General features: G+C 39.9%; 1 protein-coding gene across 5 annotated transcripts in view; it reads left to right on the top strand.

The window, feature by feature from the left end:
- PLCB4 (phospholipase C beta 4) overlaps positions 1-18146 on the top strand; it is a 382602-nt gene that overhangs the window by 297927 nt on the left and 66529 nt on the right. For 4 of the 5 annotated variants that reach the window (XM_079783902.1, XM_079783900.1, XM_079783901.1 and 1 more), the window contains 6 exons: positions 210-291; positions 2298-2398; positions 3045-3102; positions 10280-10388; positions 14250-14460; positions 15423-15516. In XM_079783902.1, coding sequence (XP_079640028.1) covers positions 210-291; positions 2298-2398; positions 3045-3102; positions 10280-10388; positions 14250-14460; positions 15423-15516 — 655 coding nt within the window. Of the gene's footprint in view, positions 1-209; positions 292-2297; positions 2399-3044; positions 3103-10279; positions 10389-14249; positions 14461-15422; positions 15517-18146 lie in introns of those variants that run through there. The other variant, XM_079783903.1, reaches the window with a different exon arrangement.

Genomic DNA, 18146 nt, shown 5'->3' with positions numbered 1-18146 from the left:
TTAGAATCCAGTTGCCTCACCAGCACAATCAGCTGGTCACCACAGGGCCCTGCAGGAGCTGGTGTGGAAAGTAAAACACACTTAGAAATGAGAATTTTATTCTCCTTGTCCTTCTCCCTCCATCCCACCATCCCTAGTGTTACTTGGAGCTTTGCATCAGAGAAAACAGAATTAACAATGCCTTGATTTTTTTTTCTTCTCTGCTCTAGTATTACTAGAACCTTTGCATCGGGGAAGACAGAAAAGGTGATCTTTCAAGCACTCAAGGAGTTAGGTCTTCCCAGCGGAAAGGTATGAATTAATTTATTTTATTTTTCACTAACACTTGACATTCAGTATTATATTTCGGGTGTACAACATAGTGGTTAGACATTTATATAACTTATGAGGTGATTTCCCCAATAAGTCCAGTTCCCACATGGCACCAGACACTCTTATTACAATATTATTGACTCTATTCCCCATGCTATACTTTACATTTCATTGCTATTTTGTAACTACCAGCTTGTACTTCTGAAACTCTCCCTTTTCTGTCCAACCCTCCAACCCTCCCATCTGGCAAACCATCAGTTTATTCTCTGTATCTATGAGTTTGTTTCTGTTTTGTTTGTCTATTTTTTTTGCTAGTGAAATGATATATTCGTCTTTTTCTGACTTATTTCACTTAACATTTATTTAATAACTAGAGGCCCAGTGCATAAAATTCGTGCACTGGGGGAGGGTGTCCCTCAGCCCAGCCTGCACCCTCTCCAATCTGGGACCCCTTGAGGGATGCCCAACTGTCATCGGACCGGCAGTTGGACATCCCTCTCACAATCCGGGACTGCTGGCTCCCAACCACTTGCCTGCCTGCCTGCCTGATTGCCCCTAACCGCTTCTGCCTGCCAGCCTGATCACCCCCTAACCACTCCCCTGCCAATCTTATCGACACCTAACTGCTTCCCTGCCGGCCCGATTGCCCCCAATTGCCTTCCCCTGATGGTCCGGTCGCCCCCAACTGCCCTCCTCTGCCGGCCCAGTCAGCCCTAACTGCCCTCCCCTGCTGGCCTGGTCGACCCTAACTGCCCTCCCCTGCAGGCCCGGTCCCCCAAACTGCCCTCCCCTGCCAGCCTGATTCCCCTCAACTGTCCTCCCCTGCAGGCCTGGTCCCCCCCCCCCCAACTGTTCTCCCTCCCCTGCAGGCCCAGTTGCCCCCAATTGCCCTCCCCTGCCAGCCTGGTCGCCCACAACTGCCTTCCCCTGCCGGCCATCTTGTGGTGGCCATCTTGTGACTACCTGGGGCGGCCATCTTATGACCACATGGGGGCAGCCATCTTGTGTGAGGGTGTGATGGTCTATTTGCATATTAACCTCTTTATTATATAGGATGTGTTTCCTAAAACCATTTTCCTTATTTATGTTCTCATATGTAATAAGCCAGATTCTATATACCAGTCTCCATTAGATTGAAAATTAGATGCAGTCCCATAGATTCCATTTCCCTTTCTCTTCACTTTCCTTCCTTAATTTTGTTTTCTGGGCTTTTTAACCTCAGTGCTTTCAAATTCAGAGAGTGTACTTCAAAGTGTTTTGTACACTTTATTAAGGAGAGGAAATGGCTCTTGCACAGTCTGTGGAAAGTTTATTTTAGAGAAGGCCATCAGCATTGCCTCGATCAAGCGCAGTGTCGGCATGAGTAATTGACTAATAAATTCAGTTCTTCTAGACGGCTGGCCAGTGTTTTATGAAGTACCTCTTCCCCCGCAAACCATTTGTGTTCATGGCCCTTCAGATTTAAAAGAACTGCAATTAATTTATCGACTGCAAGAAAGATTTAAGCCTGTTGCTGCTTTAAAAAATCCTATTTGAACTATAAATTTCAGTATGAAAAGCAAAATCTTATAGGGTTGTCCTGAGCCCCTTCCTGTGGTCTTATGAAAATTCACAACATACGCAGAAGTAAACTCCGGGCTTGATTTATTCAGCAATCTTTAGGCAGGCTCTTGTGTTTCTCCCTCAAAGAGAGATGGAGGAAATGTTTCTTGGTATTTGTTCTCTGGGGTATTTCCTAGAGCAGGCCCAGCTGTGGCCAAGGTCTGCCACATAAGCCATGGCTGGCCACCTGGTAACTAGAACCACTCATTTCCACCGGCCCTTTCTGACGATGGCCTGGCCGCGGCTGGAGGTTGGCCTCTGGCTTCTGTCAGCAACAATCAGAGATGGAGGCCCAGAGATCCTAAGTGGTCAATCCTGTAGATTCTTTTGCTCCGAGGAGAAAATATATTCCATGATTTATGACATACTTTCCTTCTTTACAGAATGATGAAATCGAGCCTGCAGCATTTACTTATGAAAAGTTCTATGAACTGACACAAAAGATTTGTCCTCGGACAGATATAGAGGATCTTTTTAAAAAAATGTAAGTTCCATTTATGAGAAAGGGTCCTTTCAATATTATCCTTGTCCTTTTAGGTTTGTTAAAGTTTTATTGTCATCCTATTTTATGATAGTATGTTGATAGTACCTAGGGATATCTAGTGAGGATTCTATTTTCACCAAGTTTATCTGTGTAAAAGTTTACTGATTTTTTTTAAAAAAAGATTTTACATAAATTAGTGGCAGCACCTGGAACTTTTTTTTCCCTTTGCATTGGCTTTACTAACTACCTACAATTTTAACCTGCTCCTTTAGGTATTAACCCGTTATGTGAACTAACTAGATTCGATTTGGAATGTTATTATGTTGTTGAAAAGTTCATTCATTCCAGTTATCTCAAATGGATGACTTACATGTTGTTGCTTTTTTTTAATAACGTCTTTTGATAATGCTAGAGAAGAATTGCAGAATTTTCTGTGAGCTAGTGGGAGTGTTTCTTTTCCTTTGTTGGGTTTTTGGTTTTGTTTTGTTGTTGTTTTTTCATTGTCTCTGGCCACTTTAAGAATGCACCACTACTTCAGGGTTAGAAAATAAGTTTAGAATTATCATCAATAATTGTCAACATGTAAATCGTACATACTGTAGCATCAAATACAAAAACTTACTTTTTCTAATACATTTCTTTTCAGCAATGGAGACAAAACTGATTATTTAACGGTAGACCAATTAGTGAGCTTTCTAAATGAAGTAAGCTTTTTCATACATTAACTCCATATAGTCTGTGTGCAGTGGCTTGCCTCCTCCAGCGTCCTCATTGCATGCCCGCGTCATCCGCCCTCATTCGCTTTGCTTTTGACCTGCTGATCTTTCCATTATGGCTTTACCAGGTGCAAAAATCAGCCGCTGCCCTGTGTGTCCATGCACTTCCCTCACGTTGGCTTTGCACACTGCTTTTTTGTTGGTTTCTTGCTGTGATGTATTGCTCTGGTTCTGTGTGTGCGTGTGACTTTTTATGATATATTGATTTCATTAAGTGTGTCTATGTTTTTTTGCAAGACGATATTGAAGGTACTTATGTTTTGTTTTTCCTATTGATCTCATTAAATAGAAAGAGAATGGATTTACTTTGCCACACTATATAGTTGGATTCTCCATTGCTAACTTTTTCTCATATCTTTGCATGGAACTGGGAAGCTTGGTTTTTGTCTTTTAATGGATTGCATGTAAGAAAAATTTGTAGATTCAAAATAGAATATTTTGACAACAAGCACAATTATATTTCCTGGGTGAAAATACAGTACATATTAGGTCAACTGGATTGCAGGTTAAATTTTTACTTTTTATTTTTATAACATACTCAGGGCTAATTTTAGAACATGATTCACTTAACCACCAACATTGGTTGACAGAATTTGCTTAAGCAGAATAAAAAATATATATATATGGTAGGACAAGTAAAGGTGGCAACTTTTATTCCAACTCAAATTAACTTCTTCTTTTTTTTCCCCATGGACAAATAAAAGCTCCTCAGTGAAACCCGCAGAAGCTCTTGCTAAATCCAAAAAGGAAAATTCACTTTTCCCCCAACACTTTAATAATAAGAGTTTAAGTGAGAAATGGACAATATATTTTCGGTTCCAAGCAATTTATGTTAACCATTGTACCATATAAAGGGAAAACGTTAGAAAAGTCAGTATCATGCCAGACATGAGGGATTGCCTCAAGAAAGACAACAGGCAGGCTGTGACTTGCCAATTTGCAGAGAGAAATCACATCTTTGCAGATGGGCTTCCTTCTTCTTTCCCTGCCAGGGCTCAGTGACTTCCAATATGTGGGGTTGCTCGTTAGAAGAAACAGTTTCCAGAGCCAGCAGCACTGATGCAGGAGAGAGAAGGTACCCCATAGATGAGCACAGAGGCCCACGTTCACATAAGCCTTTCAGTATGATACAATATTTATTTTGCTTGAAAACAGTTTAAGCTTTTGCACTCCACAATTTTTTCTCATGTGAATACTGTGTTCAGAATCTTTACCCAGATATTATCCACATTCTTCTGCCACCATTGCTCCGAAGTTAAACTGCTTTCCTTTATTTCTTTAACCCCTTCTCCCTTCTCTGCTTTAAAAATATAGATATTGTTCTGTGTCCCTCAGCTTCCTCGTGCACTTTGGGTGTTTGATCAACTTAAATTCTGGTCAGGTGGGCAGGAAGCATGCTTTCTACTAAAAAGGGAAAACACTTCAGTGGAGAGGAGAAAATCCACCAGCCCATCCATTTGGCACTTCCTAACGAAAGACCCTTGTGGGGATGGGGGTGAAGCTGGCACCCAGCCTTTTATTAAAATGTGCATTTCCCTATGCAATTCTGAGTCTGAGGATAGGTGCTGCCTTCATGGGTTCCTATTTCATGCCCTTCCTTTTATGGATTGTTTTTGTAGGCCTACCCAGTAATCACTCTTGTCACTCCTATAAGGCTAAGTAGATAACATTTCACTTTAAAAATATATGATCACCCATACTTTCTTGCTCTGTCATCCAAATTCTTTCTGAAATACGTATTATTTGGTAAGCTTTTATCCATCACTATTGCAGTGGCCAGTATCTCTCAGTGGTCATTAGTGGTCATTTCCTTCTATTTGGCTTCTCATTAGCAGTAAGGAAGCACCTTTATGCGGGGGTGATGGAATCAATATGATTTTATCCTGATTTCTTGAGGTCATAGAGACTACAAGACAGTCCAGGAAAGCGTACAGCCTTTATTTTTAATCGGTGCTTGCCATGAATCTCTTCCTTTTCTATCCTAGTGACTCAACTGGAAGAACTAGACAAACCTCTGAATGTCGCCTTGAAGAAGCTTTGTCAAGCTTAGGAAATGTTCTGCCAGCTCCTTGCACCCTCCCTTTTGAGTTGCCTCTCTCATCTCTCCAAAATCAAAAGCATCCTTTAGGCAGAGCTCCTTCAAAACCCACAATGAAAGGAGGCAGGGTTCACTCCAGAAGGGAGCAGGCATTGGAATGTAAGGGTCTCTGAGTCCAAAAGCTTAGACCTAAACATTTTCAAAATGCCATAGCCACAGTCTCAACAAGCCAGAATTTGACATTGCTTTAGAAGTCCTGGATCATGCAATAAGACAAGAAAAAATAAATGAGTCCCATGAACATGAAGGGACTAGGTCCTACTCTTACTGTTGATTGTGTACCCTGAATATTACAGACTATCAACTGCAAAACTCTTTGATTAAATAAGGGAGTTTAGAAAGGTAACCAGAGATATGATCAAGAAAGCAAACATCAATAGAAATGAACACCAGCATTAACCAATTAGAATAGGGGGAGAGTTCCATTTTATTAGAAAAGCCCATCCCGCCTCTCACCGCCTTCCAGCTTGTAAATCTCTTTACTCTTTACATCAAATTTTCTGTTAGTGTATTAATGTGGGAGGAGAGAAGGAGAAACGATCCTTCATTGACTGCCTTCGTTGCTATGTAGGGGTTGTACCATCTTTTGCTTATCCATGCCATTCGACACTTACTAGTTTTCCCCCAGTAGCTTTAGACCTGCTCCTCATCCATTTCTCAGTACCTCCTTGTTTATAGCTCCCGCAAGTGTAGTCTGTGGATGCAGCTTAGGCATCCTCTGGGAGATTGTTAGAAATGCAGATTCCCAGGTGCTTTGCCTGCAGGTAAATTTTGTGAAGCACTGTCCTAATGAATTACCTGGGTCCCTCCTTGGAATGCCTTGTGTGAATGGGGAAAATGTGAGAGCAGCATATACCTTCTATCACTGGCCATAATGAATTTTGTCATGGAAATCCACCATTTAGGTCTGAATTTTTGTTTAATTGATTTCAGAGAGGAAGGGAGAGGGAGGGAGGGAGGGAGGGAGGGAGGGAGGGAGGGAGAGAGAGAGAGAGAGAGAGAGAGAGAGAGAGAGAGAGAGAGAGAAATCAATGAGAGAGAATCATTGATTGGCTGCCTTCTGCATGCCCCCTACTGGGGATGGAGCCTACAACCCAAGCATGTGTCCTGACCATTGACCTTCTGGTTCATAGGTCAACACTCGAGCATTGAGCCACACTGGCCAGGCCACAGCTATGTTTCTTATTGCCTTCCAGTAGACTGAGGAAAACTTCCTTTGCCTATATTATGAAACTAGCAAACTAGCTTCTAGGAGAGCTGGGGGTGGCACTTATTAGGAGCTGCCACCTGGTCAGATACTGCTGTCAACTGGGCTCTCTGGATGTGGGTGCACTAATTAAAATCTCCGGGCTCCTGTTAGTTTCACATCTCCCTGTGAAGATTTAGCCTAATGAGAAGCTAAATTGATTTTGGTTTTACCTTCATCCTTTATTTCACTTCTTATGAAGATGATAACAACTGAGGGTCTGCAGAATTGAGAGATGCAGGGAGAGCAGGAGAGAAAGATTAAAATAAGAAAGAGAAGAAAAAGATCTTGCACCTCCATAATAAGAAGAAATTAGCTTTATTTTCTTGTTGCTGGTAATCTTTCCCCTGCGTTAAACACATTATGTCATCATATTAGGGCTTAACCTGATTTTTAAATTTTATTTTCTATTTGTTTTTCAGTTGAAGGAATGTAAGAAAGGACCCAAGATCTCTTATCTCTTTCCATTTACAATATCTTTATTTTATATACATATAACTGATTTCAGAGAGGAAGGGAAAGGGAGAGAGAGAATCATTGATGGGCTGTCTCCTGCACACCCCCCACTAGGGACTGAGCCTGCAACCTAGGCATGTGCCCTGACCAGGAATCGAACCATGTACTCCTGGCTCATAAGTCGAGGTTCAACCACTGAGCCACACCGGCTGAGCTCTTTATTCTTTAATATATATGCAAAGAGAGAGAAGGAGTTATATAGTCTTACAAATAAGCCTACCCTTGCCAATTATTCCTTTATTTCCTTTATGTCTCTTTTGAATTTTATTTACATCAACATCTATCTCCCAGTGCTGCTTGTATTGAAGCCAGTGATGCCTTTTCTCAGGAAGAAGAGTAAGAACATAGTGATGAAGCCATGTCCATTTCTGCTTCATTCACTTGGGCACCTTCTATGACCTATTTTTTGGAAGCTGTTTAGGATCTCATTTTGCAAGGTTCTGGGCATCATGGGGTGAATGTCCTGGATATCCTGCTTCACAGAGCACCAACTGAAAACCAATAGTCCGTCCCTTAGAGCTGTGAAGCATTTGTCTCGCTGTGCTTATGTCCGCATGGAACTCTTCTGCAACTTTATTACTCCGAGATCACCTAGAAATGAGCTTCCTCCTCTTTGTTTTCTTTTTTCCTCTAAAAATGATAGTTTTGTGACTCTAATGCAAATCTTAGCATTTGTTTCCTTGCCTTTGGATTCTCCACATTGAACCGTACTTCCTTTTTGAAAGGTGGAAATTTTAGGGAAAGCAAAAGTTTATGTCATCTGATGGAGCAGATGCAAAAACAAATGCAATTCCCTGTCTCTTTTTTATTATGTGCAAGTCATGACTAGAGTAGTGGATGATGATACATCCATCTTAGGACTTGGTTTTCCTGGTCGTCGCTTCTGATAGGCAGGGTGTGCTAGTAAATATCATGCCCTTGGACAAAATTGTTCTGGAGTTTAATTGGGAGGACATCTTCAACATTTAGCATTCTTCTCTCCTTGTAGAACTTAGGTGCTTTTTAAAAAATGATATCCAAATATGTTAAAAGGTATACCTTTACATCTTAAATAGAAGCCCATCAGAATCCCCTGGAAGGCTTGTTAAAAACAGATTCACAGGTCCCTCCTCTCCTGAGAATCCGATTTGGTGGGACTGGAAGGGGCCCCAGAATTAGGATTTCTAACAAACTCCCAGCTGAGGGTGGTACCATTGTTGCCATTCACAGATCACACTATTGGTAACACCGTGTTAGAAAACGTGCATGTGTCTGTAAACAGCACATAAGAATGTCTGGATTCCCTCTCCTCTCCCTAACTCTCTCTCTCTTCTCTCCCCTTTAGTTGAATCTCTTCTCCTTTTCACTCTTTAATTCATGTGGATTTGCCCCCATCATCTCCATGAGTGCAGAATATTTACCATTGAGCATATATTTAAATCAAAAGACTTAATTTTAGTAAGGAAGAGACATATAGTGGCCAGCCTTGCAGGTAACTGCAGTACAGCCTAAGTTACCTAAAACTGCATCCATTTTCTTTCATGAGGTTACAGAGGTGGACAGGAGAAGGAATGTGCCTAGAGAGAGTTTCTTCTTCGTTTGTTGGTTTGTTTTTTAAACAATGTGTTATCACCAGAGGATGGTGCTTGTCATTTCCTAGAATAGGGAGCCCTAGTCTTGCATGACAGCATCCATTTCCTATACCAGGTGTCCCATGCCGTCACTGCCTGGCACTCTACAGTCCACCTCACAGTTTCTCTGCACACCCATGACTTCCGTTCTCTATGGTCTCATGGCCTGTTATCAATGTAACAGTGTCTGCTCTTGCACATGCATGGATGTGAGCTGTTGTGAGCTGTGATTTCTTAGATGGCAGCAGAAGCATGCTTCATTGGGATAAATTGACAAAAAAGATATCGATTCCTTAACTCGGTGGGGAGATGGGAGGACCAGAACAGGCTAGGCTACAAGTACTTTAGGAAAGTACATCAAATGTCCTGTTGGCCAAAGGCATTCATTCTGTGTAACCCCCTTTTCAAATTATCATTTCAAAATAAATGGGGAAGGGAAATCCATATGAACTTTTAACAATTGTTTCTTACCTTCCTTTTCATTAATGTTTTTCCAAAGTCTGTGCATATATTTGGGTAAAGAGTTGTTGCCAAAGTCCTACCTATTGAGCAGGTTTTGCTCCCATCTGCTTGCCTGCCATTATTCCATTGAAGTTTGCTTTATTTATTTATTTGGTGGATGACCAAGGGTCACAGTGAACAATAAGGAAATTTAATGGACACACTGCCTCCAGGTATATACTAGCACATACAAGCAAACAGACATACAGACACACACATACACACATGACTGTAGCTGAGTCAGTGATTTGAACTTGTTTCATCACCGCTATGAAGGTAGAATGACAGACTGTAGGAATAGCATTGCCCCTGTGCCTCATGTACCACCATGAGCATCCAAGTGGTGATTGGAAAAGCATGACATCACCACTCTCCTGAGTACCTTAGTCATTCATGTACTTTTCTGCCCAGAATGTCCTCAGGCCAAACTGAGTTAGGTTTCATAAACTCTCAACTACTGATATTTAAATACAGATTTTCATACTGTTTATAGCTTGTAAATATCCTTGTGCTGATTAATTTTCATCATCATTAAAATTGGTTCATTTTGATAAATATTTCCTCAAGAAAACAAAGTTTTCAGAGTGCCCATGAAATCTCTTATTGATGTGGAAATGAAATGATGTTTGCCTGTCTCAGGGGATTTCATTATTGTTTTTGTTTGGGCACCATAGTGTATTATCTATTTTTTGAACTATTTTGAAGTTTTTTTTATTTGTGCTTTCATTATTTTCTTTTCTTTAAAAATTTTTTAACCTCATTTTTTATAGACATTTATGCCAAATGTCTTAACCTGTGGGATGGGAACAAATGGACAGTACAGCTGACATGCACACCATATTACATAGCCTTCAGTTTCTAAAGGAAAACCAATTTCTGTATTCTCCCAAATTGAGCACTTTGCAGTATTTGATTTTATTTAGTTCAGAGAGGGGAACCAGCCAAGTACTTCCAACTTTGGAGCTTTTTAAAGTATATTTTAGGGAGAAAGACAGGAAGACAATGAAATCCTATCTTTGAAACTATAAATATGATATTATAAATATATATTGTTTTAGATATCACATGCTTGAGTTGTGTAACACCATAAAGACGAGAAATGTTAACCTAAATGGAGTTATTTTCTCATCATAGCATCAACGAGATCCTCGACTCAATGAAATTTTATTCCCATTTTATGATGCTAAAAGGGCAATGCAGATAATTGAGATGTATGAGCCTGATGAAGACTTGAAGAAAAAAGGTAATAAAAGAGAAAAAAAAACAAGAGTTTTCTTTATTTAACAAAGGCAAGAATATATGCAACACATTACAGTGGTATTCCCCCAGGTTCTTTCTTATATTGTATAATGCTTGTATTACATAATACTTACATGTAAAAATGCCAAATACAATCTCATTTGCAATCTTTGAAAAGAATTCCATTTCCTATGAAAATGTACACCTTCTTTTTCTCCCTTTTGTTTTGCCAAGCTTAGGACACTAAATACATTATTTGAGAACCCTTCTCACCCTTCATTTGACCTCTGTTATGGAAAGTAAATGCAATTGGTATGAAATTAAATAGTCAGGAATCAACTTAGCAAATTGGTGGGGGTTTTGAACTTTTGCCCCCTTCAATAAACTTTAGAAACAATGTGTTGTCCATCCAATATTTGACAAAGGAAAGGCTTAGAGAGAAAATGTAAGATTGGTTCTATAGCAATGGGAAACACCTGCAAATAATGGGAGGGATGATGCTAATATAACTGGACAGGGAGTGATTGAGATACCTGAGCTAGTGCTTCCAGCCTTGTCTCAGTGGAGAGAAAGGAGGTCTAGGTTCAAGTTCTGTCGGTCCCATGTGCCCATGAGTATCATGGCTACAGTTTCTTCCTCTGTAGAACAGGGATTCATTTTATTGTGTGTCTCAGTGAACGTGGCCAAAAAGGTTTACATATTTCCTGGACCCACATAGAACCTGTTTATATGCATGTCTAGTCCATCATGATGCGTGACCTCATCCCTGATATTTTTCCAAGTCCAATTGAGTTTTCCCTTGGTTGTAGTCATATATTTATACTCTCTGCTAGGGTCTCAAATACCTATATTCAGCAGGACTTCTTCATTACTTACCTCTCTTACTAATACTCTGAGAATTGTAATTTATTCTACCTTACATGTGATTAAAGTGAAAAGGAGAGTAGCTCAATAGAAAACTGAGCACTTTGCAGTATTTGATTTGATTTTGTTGCTACCCTGTTACTGTGTGAAATTGAGCAAGGAACAGTATTTCTGGACCTCGGTTTCCCTGCTTATAAGATGGTGGCATTCATGCCATTTAACTAGTTTTTCTCCCCCTACCTTCACTCCTTAAAGTTTGTGAAGGGTTGACTTGGTACCAAGCACTGTGCCGGATGCTGGGAATTCAAAGCTGAATAAGGCAGTTGGGATCTGTTGAAAAAGAAAGAGCAATTCCTCAGCAGTATGATAGATGTTATGGTAGAGGTGTATCATTGATTCTTTCTAAAGTCCTTTCAGGTCCTAAACAGCTATGAGATTATCATTGACACATCAGAAAAGCACAGTTTCACCATTTCACTGATGATGGAAATTTTAAAATCTGTCATTATCAAGTATGGATGAGAATGTGGTACAAAAGGCATTCTTAATAAATTTCTGTTGGGGACATAAATTGGTACAAACAGCCATCTTGATGAATATTTTGGCAGTAGTACAGTGAAAATATACCTCCCCTACAGCTCAGCCTTTCCACTTCCATGTATGGATCCTAGAGATTTTCTCTTATATTTCCCAGCTTTGACATTAGAGTGGCCCAATTTCAGTCCCTGGATCTCTGCTCATTTATACTCTTTCAAAGAGCTCAGCCACACCAATAGCTTTAAGTTTCTTCTACACACACATGACTTTCTGTTTAAACTCCACAGTCCTAAGGTCTACAGGCCTGTAGTAGAACTCTCCACTTGAACGTTGCATGGGCATTTCAAATGTACATATCCATCACATTTTAGTTCTTCTCATCCACAGACCTGTTCCTTTCCCAGCCTAGAAACTGGTACTATTATTCACCCAGCTCTTCAAGCCAAAACTCTTGGAATCATCCTCAACGTGTTTTGTTCTTTCATTTCACTTCTAATTTATCAGCAGAATCTGCAAGACCTGTATGCACAATAAATTCCAAATAAATACGTTCTCATCATCTACACATTTACCAGACTTTCTGAGCCTATGTTATCTCTCCTTGGACAGTCAATGCCAGTTGACTTCTAACCAGTCTTCTCCTTTCTACTCAGTGCCCTACAATTTATACTCCACTCAGTGGCCAGATAAATCTTTCCAAACCAAATCTTATCATGTTAACTCACTCTTCAAAACCCTCCAAAGGCTCTTCAGCGCACTTAGAATAAAATTCCGAAGTACTTAGTCCAACTTATGTCGCCTTTGGCTGCCTCTGCAATCTCATTTCCATCAACTTTTCCCTTCGTCATACACTCCTGCAAAGGTCTTTGCACTTGCTGAACCTTCTGCCAGGTGTGCATGTGGCTTGCTCCCCATGCATAAACATGACCTCCTCGGGACGGCTTTTTGTGGCCACATATCTAACACAGCATCTTGGTCATCCTTGATCACTTTCATTTCCTGGTTTCTATTTCCTTCTAGCACTTTCTTGACATTACATTATACTTATATTTATTTGTTAATATATTTGTTCTCGTGCCCATACTATATGAGTTTTATGAAGGCGGGGCTTGTCTGTCTCTTCTTTCCCTGCATTTATCCCGGTGCTTTGAAGAAGTCTTGCTCTCAGAATAAATATATGTGCCCAGGAGGTGGAGGCACACTTTTATGGTAGAATTTTTAATTCTAATTAGAAATAATGTAAATATTCATCAACAGAATAATGAACAATAAATTGTGGCATATTTATATATGGACTACTATACATTATACTGTACATACTATACATTATTCAGTGAAAAATAAATGAACAAAAACTACTACATTGACTGGAAAAATCCTAAGAAAATATAGAGTAAAAGTAGCAAGTTGCAAAAGCAAAGGGTGGGATATCTTTCATATAAATTTTTTAAATATTTAAAACTCCCTAATGTTTGGATAAATGCATTTGTAGTAAAGTTGCAAAACCATCTTGGGAATGGTAAACACGCAAACTAGGGTAGTAGATGTATACATTGGAGTAGAAAGATGAAATTGAATGGAACTGAGGGTGGGCCACACAGGGCACCACAAAGGCATCCATAATCATGTATTTCTTTAAAAAATATAGAGCAAATAAGATCAAATGTTAAGATCTGACAAAGCTTCTCTGTAAGCTCAAAATCAGTCTGTAACTTTCAAATGCTTACATAAAAACAAAAAGCTGAAGCTGTCAATAGTTGATAGGATAGGAGAAGGTGCAGAGATATTGATTGCCACTCCTGTAGTTACCAAGGGTCCTGTCCCCATGTCAGTAAGGCGTGACTGAAAGGAACAGAGATCTTGGGGCCACATTTCAAAGACAATTGCAAACTCTTCTCACTAGTTCCATACCCTGCCTTTTAGATAAAATGGGAAAACTGGATTGCTTAAATCCAGAGAGGCCACTAACCCCTTCTCCAGCGTGGTGAGAACAACACTGCCTTATAGTTGAATGCCTTCCAGTTTTTTAGAGCGTCTCTTATTCATATTCTCATGTACCATTCCTGACAGTCCTGGGAAGAGGTGTTGCCAGTACTTCCCCCATTTGACAGAAGAGGAGGCCGAGACCCGGGAGCATCACGAGTGAGAGGCAGAAACAGAAATAGACCAAGGTCCCCTTGGCCCCTGGTCACCACAGCTCCTGGAGCTGTGCCTCTGAACTCGGGGGACTGTGTGCCCTGCCACCGTGCACATGGAAGCAGGACACCACCTCTTTGTGCAATGCACTAGGTTACATATAATGTGCAACTGTGTTATTTTGTTCAACTGAATAATGAAGGTTCTTGAGAAAGAGACTATGAGGAAGGTTTTACTCCTATTTAAGCTGCTTCACCTTCCATGAGTAAGATGTGAGATGTGTGTATGGCAAAGCCACACATCTGTAAGATATTCTTCTCTCCCCTAGGCCTTATATCCAGTGATGGATTTTGCAGATATCTGATGTCAGATGAAAACGCCCCCGTCTTCCTAGATCGTTTAGAACTTTACCAAGAAATGGACCATCCTCTGGCTCACTACTTCATCAGTTCTTCCCACAACACCTATCTCACTGGCCGACAGTTCGGCGGGAAGTCTTCGGTAGAAATGTACAGACAGGTTCTCCTGGCTGGCTGCAGGTCAGAAACTCAAGACAGCTGAGTTTGTATATGACACCCTTTTACTTTTCTCTGAAACAACAGAAGAAGTACTCAAAGTGAAATGGACATTGGTCCTTCTCTTAAGTGGATTATGGTGGCCATTTAACTTTGGGAAAGGGAGGACAATATCTGTTCCACAAAGGTCTAGAGTCCTCCTGTGAGTCAAAAGATAATTTCTACTGTAAATTTATCCCCCAAAAAATACATGTTTTAGGAAGTCATGGTGTTTCCAATTGGTCACAGGCACTTGCAAATTTAACATTAATGTTAAAGTTCTAAAGTTTCATACTCTGAGAATAAAGATTATTGAAAATTATTTTTCTTTTACAGAAATTGACAAACATTTGGGGCTTAAAATATGACAAAAATGCTAAAAGTGAAAAATAAGAAATTATGATTTTTTTCTTGGTTATCAATAGCCAATACCTTATTTCCTTAACTTGCTATTTTTTTTTTTTGTTTAGTATGGAAATATTTTAACAGAAATTAACTATCAGAATTTCTGTCTCTGAATACTTGAGTATGAACTGCTGAAATAATGAGAACATTTTCTCTTACGGTCAAAGCAACATCATCCCATCTAACAAAATTTAAACATTATTCTTTAACATTATCTAAAATACAGCCCATACTCAAATTTCCCCAATCGTCCCCAAATTGTATTTTATATTAGCTTTGTCAAAACTAGAATTTCATACAGAACCACACTGCAACCAGTTATCACTCTGAAGTGTCTTTTAATTTCAGACAGTCTCTTTTTCTTAACACCAAATTGATAAGGAGAATAATGTGATTTTAACCTGCATACTCCATGAAATAATCCTGTCAATTCACTCCATTTTCGACTTCTATAAGAAAACAACTTATTTTGGCATCTTTTAATTTTTACACACACTATTTTATTAGTAGGGTCCAATATTGTAATTTCACTGTGTTGCTAGATGTGTCGAACTTGACTGTTGGGATGGAAAAGGTGAAGACCAAGAACCGATAATAACTCATGGAAAAGCAATGTGTACAGATATCCTTTTTAAGGTAAGTTTTAAAATTGCATAGCTGTAGTCTTTCCTATTTCGTGTGGAAATAAGTAGAGTGGAAAAAAACAACAAAATATTTGTTTTCTCAAGCATTTTACCTTCATATTCCTTTCTTCCAGTTTTGAGGAGAAACAAGAAAAATGTTTTTCCACTTAGTGTCTCTTTCATGTTATGTTTCCTGCTTTTAAACACTGACAGTGTTTAGAATGAGGTTTCTCTGGCAGAGTTTCCCTGGTTCTACTTACCTTAAAAAGTCTTCGATTTTATCTATTCTTTATTTTCTTTTTTTTTTTTTTTTTTTTTTGCTTGCTTACTTTGCATTATTCCTGAAGAACTTCAAAGTGGCATAAAAAGATAAATAGAATACAGAAAATAAAATGGATTATAAATAGTGTCTATAAGGATAAGAAAATAAGATAATGAGATCAGAGTTTATAAATGCTTGTTAGGAAGTTCTATAAACTAAAACCACACCACAAATTGGGCTCCAAACTTTCTAGAATTCAGTGGAAGGAGAACAACATGATAATTTACAGGATTCGTAAAATACAGACAGAGCAGCAGGTCCAAAGAAGCACAGTTATTCCCAGTCCTGACACCAGAGGGGAGATTTTTCCCCCCGAGGATCTCATGGGGAAATCTACAGTTTTACAAATAGGCATCTCAAAATGGCCTTTTGGTGACCTCTATGTGAAGGTGGATTTCTTAGAGCAAGCATGTCAAACTCACGGCCCATGGGACGCATGCAACCCACAACGAATATTTTTGTGACCCAGCCAATATAACAGTATGTAACAAACACTTTAATAAAAATTTTGTAACTTAATTTTTACAATATCCTGTTATACATGATTATTAGTAATGAACTACAGTGTTCGCTAATGACTGATTACTATAATCGTGTTGCATTCATTTACCTTACACGCCTTAAGAGCAGGTGTACCATTTCTCTCCACTAATACCAGTAGCAAATATTTTAGCAGCTGATTGCCACATCATTAGTCTTGTACTGACTTGTTTGGTGTGTGCAACAGGAAATATGTCGCTTTTGGAGAACAAGAAAAATAGGTTTATTTGCATTACGCTTAATAATTTGTGCAGTTATTCAGTGTCTGGTAAGTTAATGTTCAAGAAAAAATATTAATTTTTATTAAAATATTCCATTATTTTATGTTAACAATTACTCATTTATTTCAGCCCTTTGTATTCAGCATGTCTCCAATAAAATAAACCTACGTTTCTATGAAAATTGAAGCTTTTGTTTTTTTGAGGCCCACAGAAACTTAAACCTTGTTTACTTGGCCCGTGTTAGCCTTTGAGTTTGACATGCTTGTCTTAGAGTGTTCCTCACTATGTTCCAATGATATCCTGCCAAAAGACAATAAAAAATGAAATTCTGTGGTTGGCCAGTATGTCAGGTTCATGGCTCTCTGTCATGTTCTTGTAACTCAGAATAGTGATTGCAATGTCTGGAGCAGTGGTCGTCAACCCTGCCTACATGTAGAAACTTATCAGGGGCATTTTTAAAAACAGATGCCTAGGTTCTATACCCATAAACACGCCATGCATATAATTTATCTTAGCCAAGATGTTGGTGAGTTTTGAGCAACAATGAATTCAACAGTATTCCTGAGAAGTACCAAGAGCATATTCGAGTGGGAAGCCATGGGTCTGCACAGACACGAAGGGTTGATGACCCTTTAAGAAATAAGGACCCTAGAAGGGAAGCTTAGCCGAAAAGAAGGCCCTACCCCTCCGCTTGGAGGTGCGCAAAGGAGAACCCATGGATAGAGCCAGGATTTTCCTCAAGGCGTAATTCTTTGGTCAGCTCAAGTGGACAGTCAAGGTGGCAGACAGTTCACCTGGGAAGAATCTTTAAGCAAAAATAACTAAAGGACCACCTTGGCCGTAAGGGTGCTCAATAAAATACTCCAGGATTATCCAACCTAGGGCATTTTCATTTCAAATGGACTTCTCCAGATAACTATCTATAATAATAAAAGCATAATATGCTAATTAAACTAGACAGCTGAATGACCTTACAGACGTCATTCTGGACGTCCTTCCAGACGAAGCCGCTGTGGCGGGGCCTGAGGTAGAGGTGGTTAGGGGTGATCAGGCAGGCAGGTGAGCAGTTAGGGGTGATCAGGCAGGCAGACAGAGTGGTTAGGAGTGATCAGGCAGGCAGGCAAGTGATTAGGAACAATTAGGCAGGCAGGCAGGCAAGTGGTTAGGGGCAATCAGGCAGGCAGGCAGGCCAGTGGTTAGTAGCCAGCGGTCCTGGATTGCAAGAGGGTGCAGGCTGGTTGAGGGACACCACCACCCCCCCTTGCATGAATTCCATGCACCAGGCCTCTAGTTATATAATATTTTCCCAATTAACTAAATGATGGGACTTACCCTGTGGTTAATGAAGTTGGGGATATTTACCAAATATGATGCTCTGCCTGTAGAAGCATTGGCTTGTAGTCATGCTTTCTGAAGCTAAGCAGAGAGTGAGGCAGCTGCCTGTTACCAGAGATCATGGTGGGGACATGCTCAGCTCTTTCAAAGTAGTTTCAAGTGACGAAGCCCTCAGTTCAGAGAGGGGCATCCAGAGCACCTCCCTGTGTAACCTCACATGCTGCT

Source organism: Cnephaeus nilssonii (genome assembly GCF_951640355.1).
Source record: "Cnephaeus nilssonii genome assembly, chromosome: 11".
Classification (NCBI taxonomy): Eukaryota; Metazoa; Chordata; class Mammalia; order Chiroptera; family Vespertilionidae; genus Cnephaeus; species Cnephaeus nilssonii.
This window is presented reverse-complemented; position numbering and strand designations above follow the sequence as displayed.